The sequence below is a fragment of the Rhipicephalus microplus genome, chromosome X (assembly GCF_043290135.1).
Source record: "Rhipicephalus microplus isolate Deutch F79 chromosome X, USDA_Rmic, whole genome shotgun sequence".
In the NCBI taxonomy this organism is placed as follows: domain Eukaryota; kingdom Metazoa; phylum Arthropoda; class Arachnida; order Ixodida; family Ixodidae; genus Rhipicephalus; species Rhipicephalus microplus.
In genome coordinates this window covers 287,561,434-287,585,488 of record NC_134710.1, presented here as the reverse complement: position 1 = coordinate 287,585,488, position 24,055 = coordinate 287,561,434, and the positions used below count along the sequence as shown (strand labels likewise).

The window sequence follows — 24,055 nt, the reverse complement described above, 5'->3', positions numbered from 1 at the left end:
CTGCTTTCGCAGTCAAGGCAACAACGAAAAACAAAAGTGAGACAACCAAATCTTTTATTTTTCTACACTCACATGAAGTTTCTCCATTCTTTTAAGTGAATTCTTGGTGAAGTGTACTAGTCCAGTCTCGTTGTCACATCTTGTTCACTCCTTGTGGAGCTCCTCCGACGGAAGCGATAGATGACAGGCATTGCAGACGTCAGCGCACGCAGCTTTCTGCCTGTTGTGTTCCCACGACTGTACGTACAATAAGATAGCAAAAATAGTGACACATGGGACAGAAGATGAAGATGCATGCAGATGACAAGTATGTGCAAGTTAATATAAAACATGCGTGTAAAATATGACACACAAATAACTTTACCTTCACATCTCGCACAGTCTTTGTGAAGCTGCTCTGACGAAAGATATGGATGACAGGCATCGCAGAGGCCAGCGCACATAGCCTTCAGCACGGTGTGTGCCCACGGCTGCACAATAAGTATGTAATATAGTGAGCACATGTGATAGAGGATGAATACAAATGCATATGAGAAATACTTGCAAGGTGAAATGAAAACATACGTGAGATATGACATGCTAATAATTTCACCGTGATGTCACACATCGGCAAAGACTTATTTCGATACCTGTAGCGCAACAGCTGAGGAGCGGCGGCCGCAGCCACAACTATGCGAACTGCCGTGCCGCTAGCAAGTCGGCGAGTCCTAAGCGAATGACGTCGTTCAGCTCGAGCAAGCGAACGTGAGACCAAACACGGCGCTGCACGTGGAGTGTCTGCCGCCAGCGAACTTCGAACAGGAGAGCGAGCGTACGCTTGGCCGCCGCCACGAACAGCGCCGAGCTGGTTTAAAGCTAGCGCTGACGAAATCGACGCTAATGCGGCCCCTTTCCAGAAACTCGAGCGAGTGCAGCGCACAAACGCGAGTCCGCCGCCGCGGCCAACGAATGGCGCCGAGCTGCTTGCGACCGACTGACGGGAAAGCCAACGGTAATGGCGACCAATTTACAGTGAGTTCCGACGCTAGCGAAAACTCCGGCAGCCCGTGCTGGTGAACTTACAGTGCGGGACATACTACAACCAAGCTCTTTACGAGAACCCGCAGCGTGTTTTCGACGACTCCTAACACAGCGACGAGGTCTCAGCCCAATATCGTCAGCCCAGAGCTCATCGTGGCGGCGGAGATAGGCAAGCACTCGATGAGCGAGCGTACGGGAGGCCAACGGCAATGGCGGCCAATTTCCGGGTGGTCGCAAAGCACAGGAGAACTGCAGACGCCCAAGCTGATCTTCGCGGTGCATTTCGTGCGTGCGATATACAACACGACCGAGCCCGTTGCCGGCAAGCGCGATCCGTATCGCACACGCGACAAGTAGAGTATAGAAAAAGAATGATAACCCACTTGCGAAAGAATCCAGCGTTGATTTCTGCCCTGAGTCGGACTGACGTATATATCCGATAGGCCTGCTGTCTTCTCGGCCGCCATGTTGGCCTTCGCAACTGTTGCTGTCGTGTGTTGGTCGGGACTATCTTGAAGCCAGAGATATACAGCGCGGCGTGGTGACGTGTGGAGACTTGCTCCAGACTTCATGGGTGCAGCGAAACGTGAAAGCAGCAGCCCATGCTCATCCAAGCGTACACACAAACACCACGTCGTAATTCCTAGATCGTCGAATCCAGGCGGCCGTGGTCGAGCACTCCGAGCGCGACGCAACACGAACCGTCACCAGCAAAATGTGAGGAAATACTGAGCCGGGGGAGGAGGAGGAGGGCTAGTGACCTTGGCAACGCTTTTCGCACTGCCTGCATTCCCCGGGCGGTTAATCTTTTCGGAGCGTGTTTGGAGACTAAGTGGTTTGCACGCGGCACGATTTCCTCTGTGGTTGCTCCTCAACGGTCTATCCGTTCATTGCGTGCGCTTATTGGGCTCCGTTACTCCTTTTTCTGGTAATTTTGCCTTAGAGTTAAGGAGACAGCCGGCCGAACTAAAGACAGACGCGATTGCCGGTTTTTCAAGGCCACGTAAAAAGACCGATATTCGGTCATTCCTGGGACTTGTGGGGTACTACCAGAGTTACATCCCCTATTTTTCGCAGCGAGCATGTCCTGTAACAGACGCGTTGAGAAAAGGGGAGCCTAATAGCGTGAAATGGGATGAGGACAAAGAAGCCGCATTTTAAAGTTTGAAAGCCTCACTCGTTTCCCGACCTGTGCTACGTGCACCAGACTGTGGTAAATAATCTATAGTTCAGTGCGACGCGAGCGACAGGGACATGGGCGTTGTGCTTATCGATGATCAAGAACAGCACCCTATTCTCTATGCCAGCTGCAAACTAACGGCCCGAGAAGAAGCCTACAGCGTTTCTGAAAAAGAATGTGCCCGCTTGGTTTGGGTAGCCCAAAAGTTGTCATGTCACTTGTACGGAGCGAAGTTCATCTTTGAAACAGACCACTGTCCCCTGACATGGCTCAATCAAATGTCACACAAAAATGGTTGCTTGCTCCGATGGAGCCTCACCCATCAGCAGGATAACTTCGAAGTTCAATATAAGAAAGGGAAATCGCACAACAATGCGGATTGTTTGAGTAGACTCGTCTGAAAATAGCCGTTTCAGGGAATGAAAGGTCACTTCATTTTTACGGCTTTTGGCAATATAGGACCAGACTGGTTCGGTTTGATTTCTTTCAATTTTCACGTCTTCGTCCACGAGTGTTGTACCTTTGGCGGCACGGAAATCCGTCAAAGTTTTAGTGTAGCGGGTTTTTCATTTGTTTGATTTTTGAGAAGCCTGGAGGGTTTTGAGTGAGTCTAATGCACTTGACTGCTGCATGGTATTGTGTTGTGTGTTTCATCTTACTCTTGTAGATCATTATGAGGTGGTTTTAAAGTTTCTTACGAGTTCGCAGCTGGAAGTTCTAAGCCAGGTCATCGTCCTCGTCGCCAGTCATTGTCTTCGTGCCCAGCGGTTGGGAGCGCTGGCCAGCCGAGATTTTCCGATCAGCGGAGGAGCTGTTACGTTTGGCCCGGCAATTCATCTGGGCAGACGCCATTGCGCGTAAGTCGCTCTGCTAGGATTCTTTCAACCCCATCGGCGCCCAGTCTGCAAGACACTGTCCTGTAGATGTTTCAGGTAGTGGTCGGGTCACAACGAAAGCTTCGCGAGACAAGACTTTTGTTGAACGAATTCGAACAGCGGGGGACGGTGCCACTGTTGAAGTTCTCATGGACTCAACCTCTCGATTCGGTTGTCGTCGCCGACGCGAAATCGTCACAAAAGCACCATCTGTCCGGAAGTGTTGGAAGACGTCGAAGAAGCCGTTCTCAGGCATCGAGCGTTTGGTCTGCCATGTTCGAGAGAGTTCTGGAAGCCTGTAGCTGAAAGCAGCCATGGACCGCTGCTGACGTTCGTGTCAGCGCCCATCTTCCCGGAGGAGCTCAACTTTCTCTTTCCGGACTCTACCTCCGTGCCCTGCGGTGCCTTCAAGACGTGGGCCAGGTGTGTCATTGTTTGGTGCGCTCCTGCTACCATTGAACCATTTTGTCCAGCCGTGTGGTCCAAATTCTGCACCCTTTCTGTTGGGTGGACCACATAGATTTCGTCACCTGATTTATGGCAAGAGTGGTCACGGCCTTCTTCCGACCTCCGTGTAAGGAGACGGCGGGCTATAAAAGCCGAAGTCATTTTGTAAATAAGCTCTGGATCTCTGTACAGTTACATCTTTCAACTATCATGTAAATAAACCTTCGTTTTACGTCTCTTACGAACGCGTTTCCTCACGGGTGAAGATCAGCTATGCGGACGACGGTGGGGATCCAGCTACCGTGAAGAAACCCGCCGTATCTGCTATCGCCCTCGAGCCCCAGCGTGCTTGGGTATGATTCAGACAATGACATCACTAACGGCGCGGTAAGTGGCACGCAGGCTTGGGTGTGACGTAGAGAACGACGTAATTGACAGCGCAGCCAATAGAGACCGTTATCAAAACTTGGGGCGGACAGTTTTTTTTTGTTTCGCCTACCCATATACAACTTTTGCTGTAAAAAATGAAGGTTTTGTTTTATTTAAAATGAAGCTGGCTGCTGCCAAGTCGGCGTTAGCAAAAGCTTGTTTCACCGCATGCTGACAGCTGTAGAAAAAGAAGCAAGTCCCAAGAGGGTTATGATGCGTTGCTGCTCGCTTCTTGTAGATATCAAGACAACCCTTTCTCTTCGCATCAGGTCAAATATCTTGCGTAGTATTTGAACACGCAGTTTTATTTCTGACTGATTCTGAATTGTGCCACGTTTTTTTTTACTATTAGCCACGAGAAGGTGAAGTGGCGCCGCTTGACTGATGATGTCACGGCACGGACACTTCTATGCGAGCCGCGGTGCGTCAACATAATGATACACTCGCTTGGTGCACTGTTCCAATGTTTCCGTTCGCTTTTTGCTTGTCTCAAGCTGCAGATGAATGAAGAAAACAGATTTAGTAATGTTTCAGTAAAACAAATAAAAGTTTACTGTTGCTACTGCACAATCACGCGCTGGGCCTTATAGCAATGCGAGATCAGCGAAAAGGTCTGTGCCGCACTGCTAACCTTGATGATGGATTTCATTCGTGGCGACGACAGCCGCATTCCGACGGGTGTGAAAATCAAGAACACGTTTCTGTTTGAATACAACAAACTCACTGACGCATAACCATGTCATTTTGAGATGGAACTAAGACACAATACTTACATTATAACGTTGAGATGTGCGTGAATAATTTCTTTCGGGGATATCAGGACTTTTCCTCCCTTAGAATAATTTGTACCGCAGGAATCCACGTAACTACAGACAGCGATTTCAAAAGTGTATCAAGCCCCGCACTTGCGTGCAGCATCGAGTATCACAACTGTCACAAAACGAGCGCTCAAAAAGGGCGCGCCGCCAAATTCTCGCGACGAAACGCCAGAAGGATGCCTCGAGGTCAACGATAAAACAAGAAAACAAGCATCCAAAGACTCCCCGGGCGCGCACCCCTCTCCCCTCGGAAGCGTAGGTTCGCCGACGAAACCTCCTCGCATCCGCGGCCGAGCAAGCCCTGGAAATTTTTCGATGGAAAGGGGCGTGGTGATGCCGGGTTGAGTCATCCGTCGTGGACGGCCCCCGTATCTTCTCGCCCTTTCCCCCAGCCTTCGCTGCGTATCGCGCCGACGAAATGATGAGAACTTTCTGGAATCCGCGGGTCGCTCTTCATCGCCAGCGTGCCGAAGGTGCGGTGATGACGAAACGCTGCAGCATATTGTTTGCTCCTGCCCTGACCTGGCCACTGAGCGTTGCGCACTGGTAAGCCGCTATCGTCTGCTTGGACTACCTGCCGAAACAATGGAAGACATACTTTTTCCCGCGCGCTCGAAGACGAAAGCCCTTCGAGCCTTCCTCGAGTTCTGTGCTTGCGCGGACCTCGCCGCCTTATAGACGGACTCTTTTCACTCGCACTACTGACTGTACTGACAAGACGTTCTCTTGCCATGACATTCACTTTTTCTTTCCTTCCTCTCTTCTTCCTATCATCTTTACTTCCCCTTCCCCGATCCCTAAAGGCGCTGAGCCGTGCCCCCGCGACGGGAGGCAGAAAATAGCGTCCTTTTTGTCTCTTCCTCTTTCATTAATCTCTCTCTCTCTCTCTCTGGAATCTCGCGCGGAAGGTATTTAATCGAGCAGCCGAGATGAGAGATAAGGAGAAGACGGAAGTTAGCGCCAGAGCGCGTAGGGTATTCCGCCGTGTAGTCGGCGAAGGTTTTGTCCGTAGTGACAAAGCAGGAGAAGAAGAGGATTTCCACCTGAGGGGTGACGACTCGAGCTACAGGCGAGAGTGTGTGTCTACCGCTATCGAGCGAAGACGCGTGGCAACAGCTGCGAGTGTGAAGCCGACGTGTTTCCAGCGAAGAAGTTTGAAGCTTGGAGAGCGGCCAAGTGAAGACGCGAGGTTTCCTGGAAGAGAAACTTCGGGGGCAGCAGAACGACAACAACGCTGAACTTTGAGTGAGTGATTCTCGGAAGAGTATCATCCAGACTTTTGTTCCAAGAACTTTGGACTGAATAGGTTTTCTGTCTCGTTAGTCTTTAAGTGTCTTGGTTATTCAATGCATGCGACTGCATTGTAGTGCGTGTTGTTGTCTGTGTCCGTTGTTTCGAGTGTGGCTGATTGCACTGTGTAGTACGTTGTTTGATTGGTGACATACTGTATGCAACTAGTGTGCATACTTGTGTATTGTTTTTTGATCTGCCATTATTGAGAATATAATTTTGTTTTGTTTATCAACTTTCGGCTCTGACTTGTTCTTTGGGCCACAGCCGGCGTACGCTGGCGCGCCAAAAAGGACCACTTCTAAATTGTCCACGCTTTCGTGGTGCGGTTCGGGAAGCCGATATTTCGGCCCTTGGAATTAGCCCGGCGATCGCCTCCTGAATTAACGGGACCTGTGACAACAACCTATACCGGAAGGCGCTCGCCCTAAAATACTATCACCGCTGTTGTGTGTTTTTCTCATGCACATGTTCACTCAACACGTTGTTTAGTTAATGCTTCTCTCGCAATAATTTTGAAGCTTCAATTGACCGAAATTATTTAGGTTAAGTGCGGTTGAGGTTAGGTGCGGAAATTTCTATGGCGGTCAGATTCTGTCTTCGTGCAGAGTCGCAGCAAGGGTGCGGTCGTACACTAAACTACCAGTTTAGATAGCCACCTCATAAGTTAAATTCTCTTGCAGTCGATTACCTCTTGGTGGACATGACAAGCGAGACCAGTCGTCACCTAATCGAGGCCAAGGTTGTTTAGTTATTACAAGTGTCCAGAAGCCTATCAGCTGAAAATTTTTTTCAAGGTTGGGAGATGGCGCTTATTCGAGAAGGCAATTTTTCTCTATGCATAGAGGAAAACCTTTTTTTTTTTTGAGGGGGGGGGGGGGGGGACAGGCTTGGCAAGCCATCCCCTGGTTAAACCACTGCATGGGTCATAAAAAGGGTACATTTCTACTTTCTGACGTTTGTGTTGAAGTCGTTGCTATGAGCGGTGCTCCCCCGTTAAGCTCCCATTAGCGTTTGTGATGCAGCGGTAGAATACTCCAGCATTGCACGCAAATTAGGGTATAGGACTACATAATCCCTGGCGACTGTTAAGAGTAAACCTGCACATATGATCCCAGTGAACGGAAAGATCTAATAATTTCCGGAATCATTGTGTGTGTGCGGCAGTATTATTTTGTTTGTTTGACAAATATGTTACGTGAGTGCTTATGACAGTCATATTCATGTAATGCCTCCTGCTACAAAAAGCGCAGTTCTTTCAAATTACTTAGATCATCTGCTGATGCAGGTGTAACTTGCACGGTAAAGCACAATATATTTAATGAACTGAAAACGTCCCAATTTAATGTCTCAAACTTCGGCACAGATATGTTCTAATCCCTGAGTCTATGCCTAGTTGTAATCAACGTTGGTTGTAATAACGTCAGTACCAGTTAGCTTATTTTTTTCTTAGCACCCATTCTGTAGTGTACACGATAAAAACAACGAACGCACTCTCCTGCATTACCATGTTCACAATAAATCTTCTGTTCGGACGGGGGCCTGCCTATCCTAAGCTAAATTATGAAAACTTCTTACGACTTAAAAACTTCCACTAGATGTGAAACCTTGCATCTTGTATGCTGAGAAATTCGCGCAACGAAATTGAGGAATAAAATCAACGTATCGCTAAAGAGCGTGTACAGGGAAGGCGCAGAAAGAGGCTACAAGCGCCGGCAGAGAAGGCGAGTCCGGTCCGTGATGTCACATCGCCACAGCTGCAGCGACGCCAGTGTTCGTTTTCGGGGATAATAGCACCCGTAACTTTCTGTGGCTACCCACACAAAGCGTGGTTAATGTATAGGCGTATGTGCCAGATTAAAGGGGAGCCCCACACAGGGAAAAAGTTAGAAAAACGGAGTCCCCCTCCCTTTTTCGACAGTAGCCCCTGTCGGCAGCACACTAGGAAACCGTCAGCTCACGTGAAGTGTTACTTCTACACAGCAATAACTTGATTAAATAATAAAATATGTCCGGTGCTTCGCTGCGAATATTGTCTTCCGTCACGACCATGCACTGTAGTTCTCTGCGGTGCAGGACACCTATGCGATGCTGTCGCGATTTGCGCTACAGCAATGTGGAGAGGGCGCTACCACTGAGAAGGCGCTCTAAAACGTTAGAGCACTCTGTCATCTTTTATTCTGCTCTGCCTGGCCTGAAAGCGTGAAATTTTTATATTAGCGACGCTAATATGGGACGGGACCACGAAATGCTTTACGGCCGATAAACGCTCTTCCCGTTTCAGGAAATTCACTAGATTTTATCGGAAAGAAATCGCATCACTACTACTGTCTATACAATTCACTCTGAATCGATGGGTGTGCAAAGGTTTTCAGTTTTAATTTGGCTACATTGGGTAAACTAAAGAAGGCTTCCGCTTTCGTTGCCGATTGACCTGGTCCTCTATGATTAGCATGTGTAGCTTGCAGGGATCACAGCAGCTTGGAACAAGGCGAGAAATGAGGCAGTGTACTCGAGTACATTCGGAAGTACACCTTTCTAGCTTCTCTTACAATTTGATCTACCGGAGTATAGGGGAATGCTCAAGGTACACATTGTCTGCACGAAGAAGATTGAATAGGGGACCAGTAAAAGAGCGAAGGATTGTGGGATGCACCGTCTGCTACCGACTTCCGCTTCTAGAAGAGCAGACGACGGCAAACAGCTTCGCCGCAAGCCTCAGATTATTCGGGATTCGCGCGTTCGTTCGCCCGTTTATCTTCGTCCTGATAAACCATGGTCGGTTGTTCAGTCGTTGGCTGCTCTAACTCGAACGTGAGAGGCAAACGCAGGTATCAATTGCCATATAATGAAGACAAAAACGAGGTCGGCCGCGACTGCAGTGGAGAGAGCCACAGCGACAGGTAGCCTTTGAGTACGGAACTTTGAAGCCAGAGTGTGCGAAAACCATTTTATCCCACACTAAAAAAAGCTTACACATGAATTTGCTGCGAATATTATATTGAGAAATAAATTGTCCCGCAGGCGCGCCAAGCAAATATATTATGGGAACGAGCGGGCGAAATCTACTTGCCATACGAAATTAGCGCCGACCATTGCATCTATATATATGACAAAAAAAAAAAAAAGGCGAAAGCTTCACTCAAGAGTAAGTTTACACGAAGCGCTGGACGAGTTCATTTGCGTTTATCTTGGTCGAACTGTGCGCCAGGACGGCATCCAAAGGAAGATGTGCGTTAAACAAGCACAGGATTTCGATTATTCGGCGCCGTCTATGTCTGACTGTATTGTTTATGTGCCGCCGTGCCGTGCAGCTTGACCAAGATCAGCGTTCAAATAAGCATCTGACTTCGACTAAGAAATGCATCTTTTAGCGCGCTAAAGGGTAGAAAAAAGTATCTCAACGCGCTCAATAAGTGTTGCGCTTCATGCCGATCGACTGACGATATCAGTCGAAGCAGCGATCCCGAAATGAACTCTTAGCACACTGCTACAGTCATTCCCACCCTCTGAGCTCTTTAAAATGGTGACTTTTTTTTATCTGCAGTACCGTACCATACAAGGAAATCTGTTTTGTGTATTGTCTGATCTGCTAGCCAAACCGACAGCACCCCCAAGCAGCATAAAAACATTGCAGATCATTTTAGTGCGAAAAGAAAGTTTCCGGACCGTTCATGGCTTTCGTAGCTAGTCATGATCCCAGTCACAATTGAAAAAAAAAACAAAGAAATTACTGACATTGCACGGCGAGGTGTTTTTTTTTTCAACGGAGCAGCACAAAAATGCACGCGTACCGCTGATGACTCGTGCGGTGCGTCGAACCGGAAGCCGTCGTATCCCACAGTTCCATGCGATTGCCCATTATGCCAGTCACCTATTGGCAGCCGTGCTATAGTTGGGCTTGAGTAATCTAGAATTGACTTGTACGGGGCAAAATACAACTCGCAAGGTGAAGATCGAAACACACTCGCGCAGCACTGTTTATATCTCTCCCCCCTCCTTCTCAACAAGGATGTGTTCAGCGAATCGTATTCATGCATGAAAATCTCAACATCGCTATACTACAACTTAAGAAATTTTTTATACCCATATGCATTGATCTTAGCAGCTGCTGTGAAGAGCCGCTGCCAATGAGATTTTCCGAAAAATGTCTAGGTATCGGCAGCATTGTAATGCCCTGTGTTTATTGGGCACACGCTATTTTAACACCATGAGATTGTAAATGCGAAGCATTTCTTAGCGAACTTAGGTGACTTTGAGCATATCCATCCATCTATCCATCCATCCATCCATCCGTCCGTCCGTCCGTCCGTCCGTCCGTCCGTCCGTCCGTCCGTCCACCCATCTATCTATCTATCTATCTATCTATCTATCTATCTATCTATCTATCTATCTATCTATCTATCTATCTATCTATCTATCTATCTATCTATCTATCTATCTATCTATCTATCTATCTATCTATCTATCTATCTATCTATCTATCTATCTATCTATCTATCTATCTATCTATCTATCTATCTATCTATCTATCTATCTATCTATCTATCTATCTATCTATCTATCTATCTATCTAACCAAAATTAGCATGGAAGGCGGGGAAGGAGGGGTAAGATCGTTTGACGAATATGATGCGCTGGTCAAGATGAATCGTGTCACAATCCTGTGGCGTATTTCGTGAAACACTTCCCCGCAGACAGTGGTACATACCCACGGGCGGTTATGTGCTGCTGGTATGCAGGTATGTGCCACAGGTAATTGAGACTTGGTATCTACCCAGGAACGATGAGTACACACATGGACAATTTTAACACGCGAGCGTTAGAAAATACCCGACATCGGTAGCGTCGACCTAAGAATTGCAAAAAAATAAATGTCAGGGTCTCAGCTGGAATCAAACCCAAACATTCTGCGTGGCAATGAAGCATTTTACCACAGAGCTACGCCAGGTCTCGCAACTACTTTCCATATAAACACCAATCTTCATGAAACATCAATGGTGGTTGCAGTGCTGCCTATCCAATTTTATCATCATCATCATCATCAGCCTGACTACGTCCACTGCAGGACAAAGGCCTCTCCCATGCTCTGCCAGTTAACCCGGTCTTGTGCTTCCTGCTGCCCAATTTATGCCTGCAAACTTCTTAATCTCATCAGCCCACCTAACCTTCTGTCTCCCCCTAACCTGCTTGCCTTCTCTGGGAATCCAGTTAGTTACCCTTAATGACTAGTGGTTATCCTGTCTACGAGCTACATGGCCGGCCCATGTCCATTTCCTCTTCTTGATTTCAACTATGATATAATTAACCCCCGTTTGTTCCCTAATCTACTCTGCCCTTTTCTTGTCTCTTAAGGTTACACCCACCATTTTTTTTTATTGCTCGCTGCGTCGTCCTCAATTTAAGCTGAACCCTCTTTGTAAGTCTCCATGTTTATGCTCTGTAGCTAAGTACCAGCAAGATACAGATGTTATATACATTCCTCTTGAGGGATAGTGGCAATCTACCTAATTTTATAAACCTTACATATATACTCCAATTGTGGCTAGTTGCCATGCGCTGAAGCTGATTTATGTAGCAGTGTCCAGGGTCAGTATCTTCGCGAGCATCAGTGCTTCCTATCAGCTTCTGATGTTGCTCATACGCATGTTCCAGTTGGCATCGGTTGCGCAAGTGCAAACAACTGGTTATATAAACATCTGCAACTCTTCAACATATGTCTGTGTGTGTAATATTCGTGCATATATTTAGCGTCATTTCATGACGTGTTTCTAAATAAAAAAATTGCAACACGATCACCTTCCCTCCACATGCTTCGCATAACGTCGATTCCCAGGTACAGGGGATCTACCGAATTTTCACAGATATGTGACGTTGCGTAACAACCACACAATTTTATGGCACGCTCAATATTTCTTGCGTATGCGAAGGAACCGTTGGCCAAAAGGATGCCATTTCTTGCGAATGGCGAGGTACCGTTGGCCAAAAAGATGATATATTAAAAGCAGTGTATTTTTTTACTACTTAAGTAGTAGTGCATGAGTTGTCATTGCGTGATGGATCACTTTGTGGTCATTACACGTTACGAGCGGGTGCTGTGGGCAAAAGCCAGAAAATTTTGACTAACCATAAACAACTGACGGCCAATGTGGAAGGAAACAATGCAGGGTAGTATAATGTTATCACCCACATTTTTAAAAAGAAAAGTTGAGCATGCCCTGTTCGCGTAGGCGTGTTGACTTGAAGGTGCACGAGTTTCCCTCCAATCAAAGAGGCAAACTCAAATACGATAAGTATAAAGAATGTATTGTGTCTCTAATACCGCAAGTTGTTATTTAAAAAAAAGCCTGTGGTTACCAAGTTAACAGTTATAGTAGTATCATACACTAATAATAATAACAATGGGACAAAAACACTTTTCACACTATTCAACGTTACGATTCTACACTGTTGGGCAGGCAGCCATCAACATAATTGAATTATTAGGTACAATTCTGTGGGTAATGCACAAAAAGAGTTACTCACAATATTGTTACGTGCATAATACGTGTATGTATGATTGGCCTAAGGTATGCTACGTAGAACTGAGAACACTTCTCCAACTTTATTAAACACTGCTTACTAAGTTCTTGCATCTCTGTATACCAAAAATCACGTAAAAGTGCAAATGCAGTTCTCTCTCTCTATATATATATGTATGTATATATATATATATATATATATATATATATATATATATATATATATATATATATATATATATATATATATATATATATATATATATATATATATATATATATATATATATATATATATACATACATATATATATATATATATATATATATATATATATATATATATATATATATATATATATATATATATATATATATATATATATATATATATACATATATATATATATATATATATATATATATATATATATATATATATATATATATATATATATATATATATATATATATATATATATATATATATATATACATCAAAGGCTTGCCTTCACTCCCCCCCAACTCAAGAACAATTTGGTACACTATACTGCCTATATCCGTACTTCACATCACATCTGTGTTTTGTTCAGCGCACCTATTTGAACAAGGGTGTGTAACGACTAACGCGCTATTACTTCTCAAGTGACATGCTAGGACTTATTTCTCACGCATGGGTAACGAATGCGTAACTAGAGCCGGTTTCGTTTTCTTCCTAGTACATCTCTGACACAGTGAAAAAAATATGCAAAAAAACACCACGTTTAGGAACATAAAAATGCTTAGCATTGTTTTATTTTATGCAACATAATTTTTTTACACAGAGCGACTAGTTTAAGTTCAATGGCAGTGTTCCCCGACCCCAGAAGCCTCAAACATGATGCTCTAAAAGAAAAACAATTCTAGACTGCGCTGCTCAAGTAAACAACACATTTGACGTCACACAGTGAGGTTGTACAGCCTACAAAATTGGTCTGACAATATAAAAATGGCAGTGTTACAGGAGAAAATGCAGCACACATTGTTGAAAGAGGGGAAAAAAGAGGAAGAGAACTGCTTGGCGTACTTTGCAAAAGCGAAAGTGGTGCAGATGTATGTCGTGACGATGTATCTCAAGTTTTGAACCCTTGATCCACTCATTGGTCGCAGCAGCATAACAAGAAAAAAGGTAGACGCTCAAGCAAAACAAATGATATTAAATACAGGGACAAGTTCTCCACTGCTACCTTGCATTGTAACTGGCAAACTTGCGGACAGCACCAGCATGAATCGCACAGTAAGCGTTCCTGATTGTCTGATTAAAAGAGCATCCACTTCATAGGTGTTTTCGAGTATCATTAATGTGTGTTGGTACGTGTGGTATTTTGACTTGGCAGTTTGCTGCTAAGCAGCTTTGCATGTTAGCGTCGAGTCTAGAAGAAAACAAAAAGAAGCACCGTTTAAGTTCAAGAGCTACGATGAAAACATGTACAAATGCGCCGTTTACTATCCTGCAACAAAACGGCAAGAAGACAAGCTGGGTTCCACCTGTGCTGATGAAAGGAAAAACAAAAAAGAAGTAGAAAACAGTAACAACAACAACAATAAAATTTTTTTTTGAGTCAAGTGCAAAAAAAAAGAAAAGAAGGACCCACATCGTGTTTCGGAACCTCATTCCACCCCATTACATATAGTGTGGGTCCTTAGCTCTCCTGTTGGGCACTGTCCGTTGTTCTTTTACTCGCCATCTGTGTGCCTAGAAGCCGATGTTTGAGTCCTTGATGCATACAGCACAGCGACTAACACGGTTGCGAAGCTTGCCAGCCTTGAGCGTTTCACTGACAGGCCGTTCGAACTGGAAGTCCTGTTCGATAGTGGAAAGCCAGAAGCTGAGCTTATTGGCGAAGTAATGGCACGTGCCACGCGCACCGTTACACTCAATGAACGGTGTGGCCCTGAAGTCCTCGAGGCAGGATCCGGGACTGGAAAGTGACTGACCACCTCCTTCGGCGCCGGCGGCCGTGTGCTGCATTCCAACGTTTCGAGCATTACAAACACGAAATGCTAACCTGTAGAATTGTATCAACTGAGTTTGCTAGTCCATAATTGATGGCAGCGCAACTGAAGTAACAAAACACAAAAGGGAGACAAACAAGTATGTCCCAGCCTGTCTCGGATTTATTCTTCCGCGTTTCTTCAGTTCCGCTCGTCACATTTCCATTGCTGATATAATTATTTCATACTGTGACGCCATAAAAACGTCACAGAGATGGTCCTGTTAGCACAAATAGGAAGATTGGAATGTTGTTGGTAAAAAGGCCCTGGGTTGGCGCAAGAATTTCGTCCTGCAGGATTACTGCAACGACAATTATCTTCCAGCAAGGCAGGGGCGACCAGCTATCAGCTCAGCTTTCCAGAACATAATTAGAGACAAACGGTGTGGGTCGGCTAGTAATATTGTAGGGGGCAACCCCACACCTCTATTCTTATTACCACCCCTGAGAAGAGCAAGGGGGTCATCGTGATCAAGATGTATATGCATATTGTATATACTTCCATTTGATATGTGCCTTGTGCATTGCTCTGGAGAATGTCGAAACATATTGCAGTAAAAATATTAGAAATAAATAAATACAGTTGAGTAATTTTACTAGCAAATACACAAAATTATTTTCTATTCAGGTTGAGTAGTAAAACAGCGCCTATCACTTGTTTGTATGTCACGTTAGAGCATTTTACATTTCGTTGCATTCGTATTCAAGGTTTTCGTCAGCAGAAGCCCATCGCTGCACCTCACGCACAAGCTAAATCTCTTCTCGCACGGACATTTACAACCATGAAAGCTAACAACGAAACGTGAGGCGTTACATACCGTGAGGCGTTACATGCTTATCAATCTACTGGCATAGCTTCCACAACATTTCAGGCTGTGCAGAAAACAAGAGATGGTGCATTGTTTGGAGCATAAGCGTGTGCAGGGTTCCGCTTTATGGAGGGGAGGTGAAGGTTCGTTGCCGCGCCACCCCCTTTTCACTATGGCGAACTTTTTGCCATCGCCCCTCTCTTATGTAAATGAAGGCAGGGGCTCCCCCACCCCCCCCCCCCCCCCTTGCACAGGCCTATGGTTTGGACATGCCGTCAGGTGGGCGAGCAAAGCAGCGCAAACAAAACACCTGTAAGACGTGGAGTTTGAGAACATATACAATGTTACTTGGCTGAGCTATAAACTCTAAAGCTCCCTGAAGACTTGGCATAGCTCATTGCTAGGCAGCCTGGAAAGCATCGAGTCAGACTAGACAAAAATACCCAAAAAGCAAACAAAAACAAGCACCGACAACACTTCGTACGATCGTTATTACTGTCTTTGCACTCTGAATCTATACCCATTTGCCTTTAGTTACCTTTGGAGCTGAAAAGAAATGCACCACAGTCCTTCACATGCACCTGCCATGCTGAATGAGTGTTCTGTATGTCCGTGCTATGCGTCATCTAGATACTGAAACCATATTGTCCCTAAAACTCAGCAGAAATTACAACTTGGTAGGTTTATTAATATTTTTGAGTAGGGATTAGTTCAGTGCTTACCATGGCAAAACTGTAACCGATCCACAACTGGTTCCATCCTCCAGATGGACACTCGGGTATTGACATGGACTGGCTGTGGACTGCTATGACATTGGCTGGGGCTTCGCAGACCACGCATCGACTGATGTACTGCCTAATGGTGTCTTCTCCAACGGGCATCATTGGTATCGGGGCGTTCGTTGAAAGCCAGTACGACTTGTCGTTACGGCTTGCGTAATTGCACACGCTGTTGAAGTCACAAAACAGGAACGGCATCGTGCTAAATCTTCTCAGGCAAGAGCCGGCGTAACCTGCAAAAAAGGCGGATAGAAGTGAAGCATCGTGACGGCTGCTAAAGTGGTAAGGGGTAAAAAGGAAAGGCGCCAGAAAGTCGGATGTCATAAAAGGATTCAAGCTATTCTCAGTGACAGCAATAAAAACAGGGGGGAGGTGCAATTACACCATTGCTTAGCTCATGGGATTTTTGTAATTGTGCAAACAAATTACGTTTGCCCATTTTCATACATCACAGCAGAGGTGAAGATCATCAACGTAAAACACCCCTTTTCAACTATTTTTTTGGAGTGTGGAGTCACAAAGGGTAAATAAAGTGCGATTTTTATGTCGAAGCATGCAGCACTGTTTGGCCACTTCCGCGCACATACATTCATACGTTCATAGATACAGCCGAGTAGCTTTCCATATGAGATGAACATATTTTGCTGTATCTAATGCTGCAAAGATTAAAATAAAATTTAAACCTACTGATTCTTTGCGAGACAAGTCATCATTATGTTACGTGGTGCACCTATGGCATTCGGCTGCATGCGAGTAACAAAGTTTGAGGAGGAGACCACTAACCGAGATCTTGGTTGTGGGACTTCTCGTTGCCTTCGATGTATAGGAGCGAGTAGCCATCCCACAGCTTGGTCATGCCATTGAAGCAGGTCGGCACGGTGGCCGACTGGCTGTGGCGAACCAGCAAGATTCCCATGAGATAGTCGCCACCGGGTAGCCCTGGCAGACCCGGATTGCCTGGTTGACCTTGTGCTCCCGGCAGACCTGGCAGACCTGCAGTACCTTGAAGACCACGTTCTCCCTTTGGTCCCACAGGACCCACTGGTCCTGGAGGCCCTTGTGGACCTGGTCGACCAGCATCTCCCTTGAGCCCTGCGCCGGAGGCCAGCAATCCACGCTTAATATTGGCGTAGTGAAGGCAGGAGTGGCATTAAATAATTCGAATTCCCGCCCTCCCACCTCGAGATTTTTTTGCCTGCGTATTTACGCCAGCACACAATATGAACGTACACATACATGACAAGTTAGGAGGACAGGATAGTATGAATATGGTCCATTGTGGAGTAGCCTGTACGAAATCCTGCTTGGTCTATTGATTTATTGAATTCTAATGTTGTCCTAATTCTATTAGCTATTGTTTTCATAAATAGCTTGTAGAGAATGGACAGTGAGCTGATCGGCTTGTAAATTTTCAAGCCCTTGACATCTCACTTCTTATAGATTAAAATGATGTTGGCGTTTTTCCAAGATTCTGGTACCCTTCTCGTCAAGAGAGACTTCGTATATAAGGTGGCCAGTTTTTCTAATACAATCTCTCCGCCATCTTTCAGCAGGTTCTTTGTTATCCTCACCAGCGGCATTTCCTATTTGCATTCTTTATAGAGCTTTCATTACTTCCCCTGTCGTTACTGGTAAGATGTCAAATTCCCTTTGGCTATAATTACATCTCACGGTATCATCTTGGTTGTTTTGGCTTCCGGGCAGCTCTCTGTATAGAGTTCCTACGCCACCTCGACAATCCTATCCATATTGGTTTTAACTTCGCCTTCCTTGTCCTTTGATGCATACATCTGGTATTTGCATATGCACAAGTTCACCTTCGCAGCTTTTAGGCTTCTGTCACTTTTTACAGCCTGCTCGATTCTCTTCATGTTATACCTTCTGATGGCGGCTATACCTTACCCCTACTGAATAACTTCAAAAGCTCTGCTAGCTCTATTTTTTCTGTTGTATTTGAGGTGTATATCAGTATAAGTGAAGGTCTTCCCAGCAACTAATTAGGACAGCTGCTTAAGGATTGTTGTGACGAGAGAACTGAGTTTATTAATGACAGCACACCACGTGATGCCTTCCTTAATTTTTGCAGCTGCGTATATTGCATATGTATAATAGAATCGTGGGTCCTACAAGAACCAAGTACATAAGTTGTCATAACAGCATCGAATGCAGTATTAAATGCGAGGCATTTCTTAGCAATACAAAGACACCTTGAATATTTCTAACTGGTTATTTATGTAGCTTCCAACGTCTGGGCGCTGTCATGCTCGTCTGCTTAACTTGAAACACCAAAGTTTACACGGGAGGGCATAAGTGTACGTCGAACAGGACGAACAGGTTTTTATATGAATCACGTGAGATACATGTCGCGTGCGCCATAATACCATTCGCTCCAGTCACCTGAGGCATATACTCGTATGCCACGGCCCATGAAATGCGGGTATGAGCAATGGTGATTCACCATTCATATGAATCCAAGAATGGTGATAACATTATGGAGCTTGTGTGGCCTGAAATTCGGGCTGGCGTCCACAGTCTTGTCAATGGGAAACATATCAGAGGTACAGAGAGAGTGAAAATCATGGTTAAAACCCCGATAAAGCCCGGGAATTTCGCCTGGCAGTCAACTAATCACCTACAGAGCTACCCCAGTGGTTGATAGTGCTTACAGAAAAGACCTTTGTTATCATCATATCACGGCAACGTCAACTGCATTTGCAGTATTTGCCATCAGCATTTGTAACAATGCAATAGCCAATATATATCAACTCCAATGATTAGCCAAGCTGTGACCAACCATGGCTTCACCCGTAAGAATATGACAAAAAAATACTTGTTAAGGTTTACACATCATCACACCCTAGCCATCTGTTCATTTTAATAAAACTGTATTCTGTGCTCTAACATGAGTATGGACGTCCCAACGGACCATAGGATACCATTTTACGTCAGTGCAATCAACACGCTCGGTAAGCTCACGACTGCTCCAGTAGCCAGTAATGGGTAAAGTTGCAGGAGGCCTCCCCCATTGTTGCTTTCTCAAACACATACTTTCCTTAAAATAGATACTTTCCTCAAAGAGTCAAGGCTATCAGAAAAAGCTCTCCTCCCCTTCCATGTCCCCCCCAAAATTGTTCGCTTCGGGTGTGCTCGCGAAATACCCATAACTAATCAAAGTGCGCACAGAAGTCGGTCTGACTCAGAATGCTTAATTCAATGCAGTAAAAAAAAGTTTGGTATAGGCCACTAATCACCTATAGCTTCACGTGACATCTGCTCCCAAAAGAAATGGGGTCTGCTTAAATTCTTTTTGAAAAAAGATTTCTCATGGAAGAGTGCATGGGTTACAAATCAATGCGGACAAAATATATGGCGCAATTTCTGGACCTCACACCGCACAGATTCTCAGCAAGCCCCATTTAAATGGGCCCCAGCCCCCTTTAAATCCATGGGTTCGAACTTTCACTCAGTAAACACGTCCAAGACTGAGTGCACAAGGGCTGACAAAAAAAAATTGCCAGGCCTGCATGGAACGCGCAGCACAGTCACAGCGAAAGCATGAAAAGTGGCCTTTCAAAGGCTTTTCTTACACTCTTTGGGTAAATGCTAAAAGCACACTTGCTAGGTATCCACTACCTCATATATAATCATAATTTTTGTGTAGTTAGCCTGCATTCACTTTGCTATCCTTCGTTATCCTTCCAAGAAGCGTTGTATCAGCTAAACACTTGCCACAAAATTTGTGCAAATTTTGTGTTGCATTCAGTGACTGACGATGATGAAAAAATTACGTATGAAGCAGGTATGTGCCACCGTCATTAGGTGATGAACAATCCTTTGTAATGTGTTGGAGCATTGAATGACCTCCTCGTTACGCGATTTCGATTGTTTGAAGCCTGGTTGTTCTTTTGTTGTTATAAAATTAAGGTTTATTACTCATTATTACACAATTTCTTTCAAGACATTTAGCCTGCCAAAGTCAAGTTTGCAAACAAATCATAAGCACTGGCGTGGCTGAGTGGTAAAATACTGGACTAGCACGCAGTGGTCCGGGGTTCGAATCCTACTATGTAACACTTGTTGTTTTTTAGTTTTATTAAGTTTGTTTCTTATTTTGTGTGATAGTGGTTACGGACACTGGTGGTGGCGGCGGCGGACAACAACAGTACTGTACGTGACCCATGTTGTGATCTCATAACAGCTTTTGCCTGTATAAAAACAACATAGTAGATATAGGCTGCCACATACGAACCTGGGAAACCTGGAGCTCCTGGGTTGCCCTTAGGTCCTGCTAGCCCCGGAGGACCTGGTAGTCCGCGCTCACCCTTTTCACCTTGTATTACAAGGCCTGGTTCTCCTCTGTCTCCCTGAGCACCAGGGTACCCTGCAAACAACCAATGAATTCATATGGCTCACACAGCATAACAAGCCACTCAATTTTCGCCAGAACATTTGCACAGATGTAAAATGTGTTATTGTAAAAGAACGCAGGTAGAAAAATGACAGAAATATTTAAAAGACCTCGTGACAGCATCACTTTTGTTTTAACGGCATAGGTGTGATACTGATGGGTAATTAACGAGGTTAGTGAAACACCGAATGGTACCCTACCGGGGGGACCGTCCAAACCAGCGAATCCAGGAAGACCGGGTTCTCCCTTGAGGCCAACCAAGCCTGGAAGACCCGGGAATCCGGCGTCACCCTTGTCACCCTTTGCTCCAGAAACGCCAGGGTATCCATCTTGGCCTGCAGAACAAAAGATATTGGCAATGCATGAGGGTAATCAGTGGCAATGGGAATTAACTTTTAGCGATTTCTTATGTGCTTGAACAAATGATCGAAAGTCACTTCGACAGGCGCGTAGTGATCACACTTGTAAATATATGTATTGCATCTTTATATAAAAGATAATTTAACCTTTTTACAAAATTGTTCAAACAGGGCAAAATCTCAGACTTCTAGAAGGTGTCCTTAATATGAAGTGCAGGTGTGACAAGAAGTAAAATACTACACGGCAAAGTTAACTAGGTAGTACTAGCTCGCATTTCACCGTTTGTTTAGTTGACAACGCGTGGCTTACCGGGAAGTCCTGGTGCTCCAGGTGGTCCCGGGGGTCCGGGAAGGCCTGGGAAGCCGGCATCTCCCTTATCACCGTCACGGCCCGGGAAACCATCTTGGCCCTTGGGACCTGGGTAACCATCCTGACCAGGCAGACCAGGAGGGCCGGGGTAGCCGCGCTCACCCTTCTGTCCAGGAATACCTTCAGTGGGGGACTCGCCTGGGGGTCCTCTCTGACCGGGTAGACCGGGAAAACCCGCATCGCCTGTTTGGGAACCACGCGTGTTAGAAAAACTAAAAGCGAATATGGATAAACCGACAAGCAAATTTAGAGTAGTGTGGAAAAAGGTCCCAGAGTATTTTTGAAGCACTAGGCCAAGCTCACCCACCCTTAAAACCTGGAACTCCTGGAAAACCATCTAGGCCGGGTCGACCAACGTCGCCTTTTTCACCCTTGGCACCGACTCCCCCTTGTCCTGGAAGTCCTGGAAGGCCCTGAGGTCCGGGGGCACCTACAGAAAAAAAGATATATGATTTCGAATAGACACTAACCTTCTCTAGCTAGCAAAATTCTTCCCACTGATGGAAGACTGCTCAACAGGGAGCAGTTAGCGCACCTGGGAACCCTCGTTCTCCATCAAGGCCAGCAAGACCCGGCAGTCCGGGCGCCCCTCTGTCTCCCTTTTCACCTGCAAAAGAGCATGTATCATCTCACGGCAAATGAATTAGAACAGTCGTAATACGTAATTTTCGCATCTGATGCTTGGCACATTTTGACTGTATTTTTCTCTACTATAACACGTGAACTGCATAAAATTATTGTGACATTAAAACAGGTAGATGACAATTGCCAATTATCAATTGTACCACTGAGCAAATTGTTTTAGGCATTGTTCTAACTTATCTCAGCTTTGTGCTTCAAATCGAAGCCAGAGGTGCTGAGTTCACTGGTGTGTGTCTACAGTATCATTTTTCTATTGCTCTACTTGATGGTCATTGAGTGAGCAAAGCCCTTCCTGCTCTAAAAAAAAGGCACAAACTGTTTATGCACACTTGTATAATCAGATCATGCATGCCACTTAGCATAAATATATGCTTGTGGTTTCTTGTAAAATAAAAATATGTCTGAGCAATGTGACAGAGACAACCACCATCTAACCTGGGAGTCCGGGAACTCCATCGTATCCTCGGTTTCCTTTGTCACCGGGAAAACCTGGAAGGCCAGGAACACCTTCGTCTCCCTTCACACCCTTTTCTCCCTTTACGCCTGCAAAGAGCACACATCCACTGATGAGGCAACAATTTTGCTGTGAGTCCACATAATCTTGTATAATTGTTGTTTACTAAATATTTTGATTTGTTAGCAACAATTACTCAGTGACAAGTTTGTCTAAGACAATTGATAGCAATAAAGTCAAATGCTTGGAGTCTACATGCAGTTATCATAGAGATAGTAACATATGCAGCTTCCCTGATTGCCTCCCTGTACATAAATTTCAACTTACTACTACAAGAGCACTTACAGCACTAGATGCATGTGGGTACGTCTGCTGATGAACCTAAAACACAAAGATATTTTCGCAGAGCAATGCGTAAGCAAAGAAAGTGATCTACGTAAACCAAGTCCCTCATGCTTTTCAAAACGAAACTGACTCCATTATTTACATCGCTGTGTTTAATATTCAAGCTATCCAAATTAAACATAGAAAACAAAATGCCTTGCTCTTTGGTTTACATGTGCTTTATACGACCTAAGTGACAGACTTAAATTCCCTGATAAACATGATCAGCCAATCGCAGATTTTTGGATGTTTTGATTAGAGTTACCTCATTTTTAACTAGACGTAACTTCTACATTATGACCGGTACTATTCATGCAGAATTCTCTATTTTTACATTGATATTTATTACCACAGTAACTCCAAGTTCAAACAGTATACTAACTTTAGTACTACCCTGAGCCAATTGAATGGCCATAAGATGCTGTGATCAAGATAACTATATTGCAGTGCATGTTATGCTATTCCAGCTACCATATGACCTCGCCTTTTTTTTGTTTGATAATTTACAGAGACTCCCAATACTAATCCTACCTATTACATAGAACTGCACGTGAAAGTGTCATCATACCGGGGATGCCAGGGTAGCCACGGTCTCCCTTTTGGCCTGGCGCTCCGTCTAGGCCGGGGAAACCAGGTGATCCGGTAGGTCCGACAGGTCCGGCGGGACCGGTAGGTCCCGGATAGCCATCTTGTCCGCGGTCTCCCTTGATGCCTTGTAAGCCTGGGGCACCATCCAATCCCTTTGGTCCTGGTATACCTGGTGCGCCATCACGTCCAGGTTGACCTGGAGGGCCTGGGATACCGGGGAAGCCCTGCGTTTGCCACGTGAGAGTTAGCATGTTGCACATCATGTGTACTGCACTTGTCCTGGATATTTTTATGGTTCGTCCGCTACGTGGCACCGCACCCGTAACAGGAAGTTTTCGGAGCAGATTAGCAGTGAAGCAGATGAATTTGCTCCCAAATGAAGCACGTTGTGATACTCAGCGTGTAACTTGCACTTACAGACTAAGTGCGTATGAAGACAAAAGAAGCAAAAAAATATGAGCAGATGCACACACCGCAGGATATGATCAAAAGGAAGATGATAGGAACGCATTTCGAAGCGAAAGACGTGGACAAAGCACAAACGTGTGATGAAACAAGACAGTGCGTCTCATCTCATCTCTGTTTGTATGTTCGAAGTGCATTCACATTGTCGTCATGCTGAACTATCACAACTGAGTACTGTGATGATC

General features: G+C 45.1%; 1 protein-coding gene across 1 annotated transcript in view; it reads right to left on the bottom strand.

The window, feature by feature from the left end:
• Positions 1 to 14,148: 14,148 nt before the first annotated feature.
• The window catches only part of Col4a1 (Collagen type IV alpha 1), a 71,266-nt gene continuing 61,359 nt past the window's right edge, over positions 14,149 to 24,055 (bottom strand). Inside the window, exons 29-38 of the mRNA XM_037413898.2 lie at positions 23,386 to 23,629; positions 22,415 to 22,522; positions 21,873 to 21,944; positions 21,645 to 21,767; positions 21,278 to 21,520; positions 20,809 to 20,943; positions 20,450 to 20,581; positions 16,984 to 17,292; positions 16,144 to 16,433; positions 14,149 to 14,584 (exon numbers count right to left, since the gene is read on the bottom strand). Coding sequence (XP_037269795.2) covers positions 14,315 to 14,584; positions 16,144 to 16,433; positions 16,984 to 17,292; positions 20,450 to 20,581; positions 20,809 to 20,943; positions 21,278 to 21,520; positions 21,645 to 21,767; positions 21,873 to 21,944; positions 22,415 to 22,522; positions 23,386 to 23,629 — 1,926 coding nt within the window. The 3' untranslated portion in view covers positions 14,149 to 14,314. The remainder of the gene's footprint in view (positions 14,585 to 16,143; positions 16,434 to 16,983; positions 17,293 to 20,449; positions 20,582 to 20,808; positions 20,944 to 21,277; positions 21,521 to 21,644; positions 21,768 to 21,872; positions 21,945 to 22,414; positions 22,523 to 23,385; positions 23,630 to 24,055) is intronic.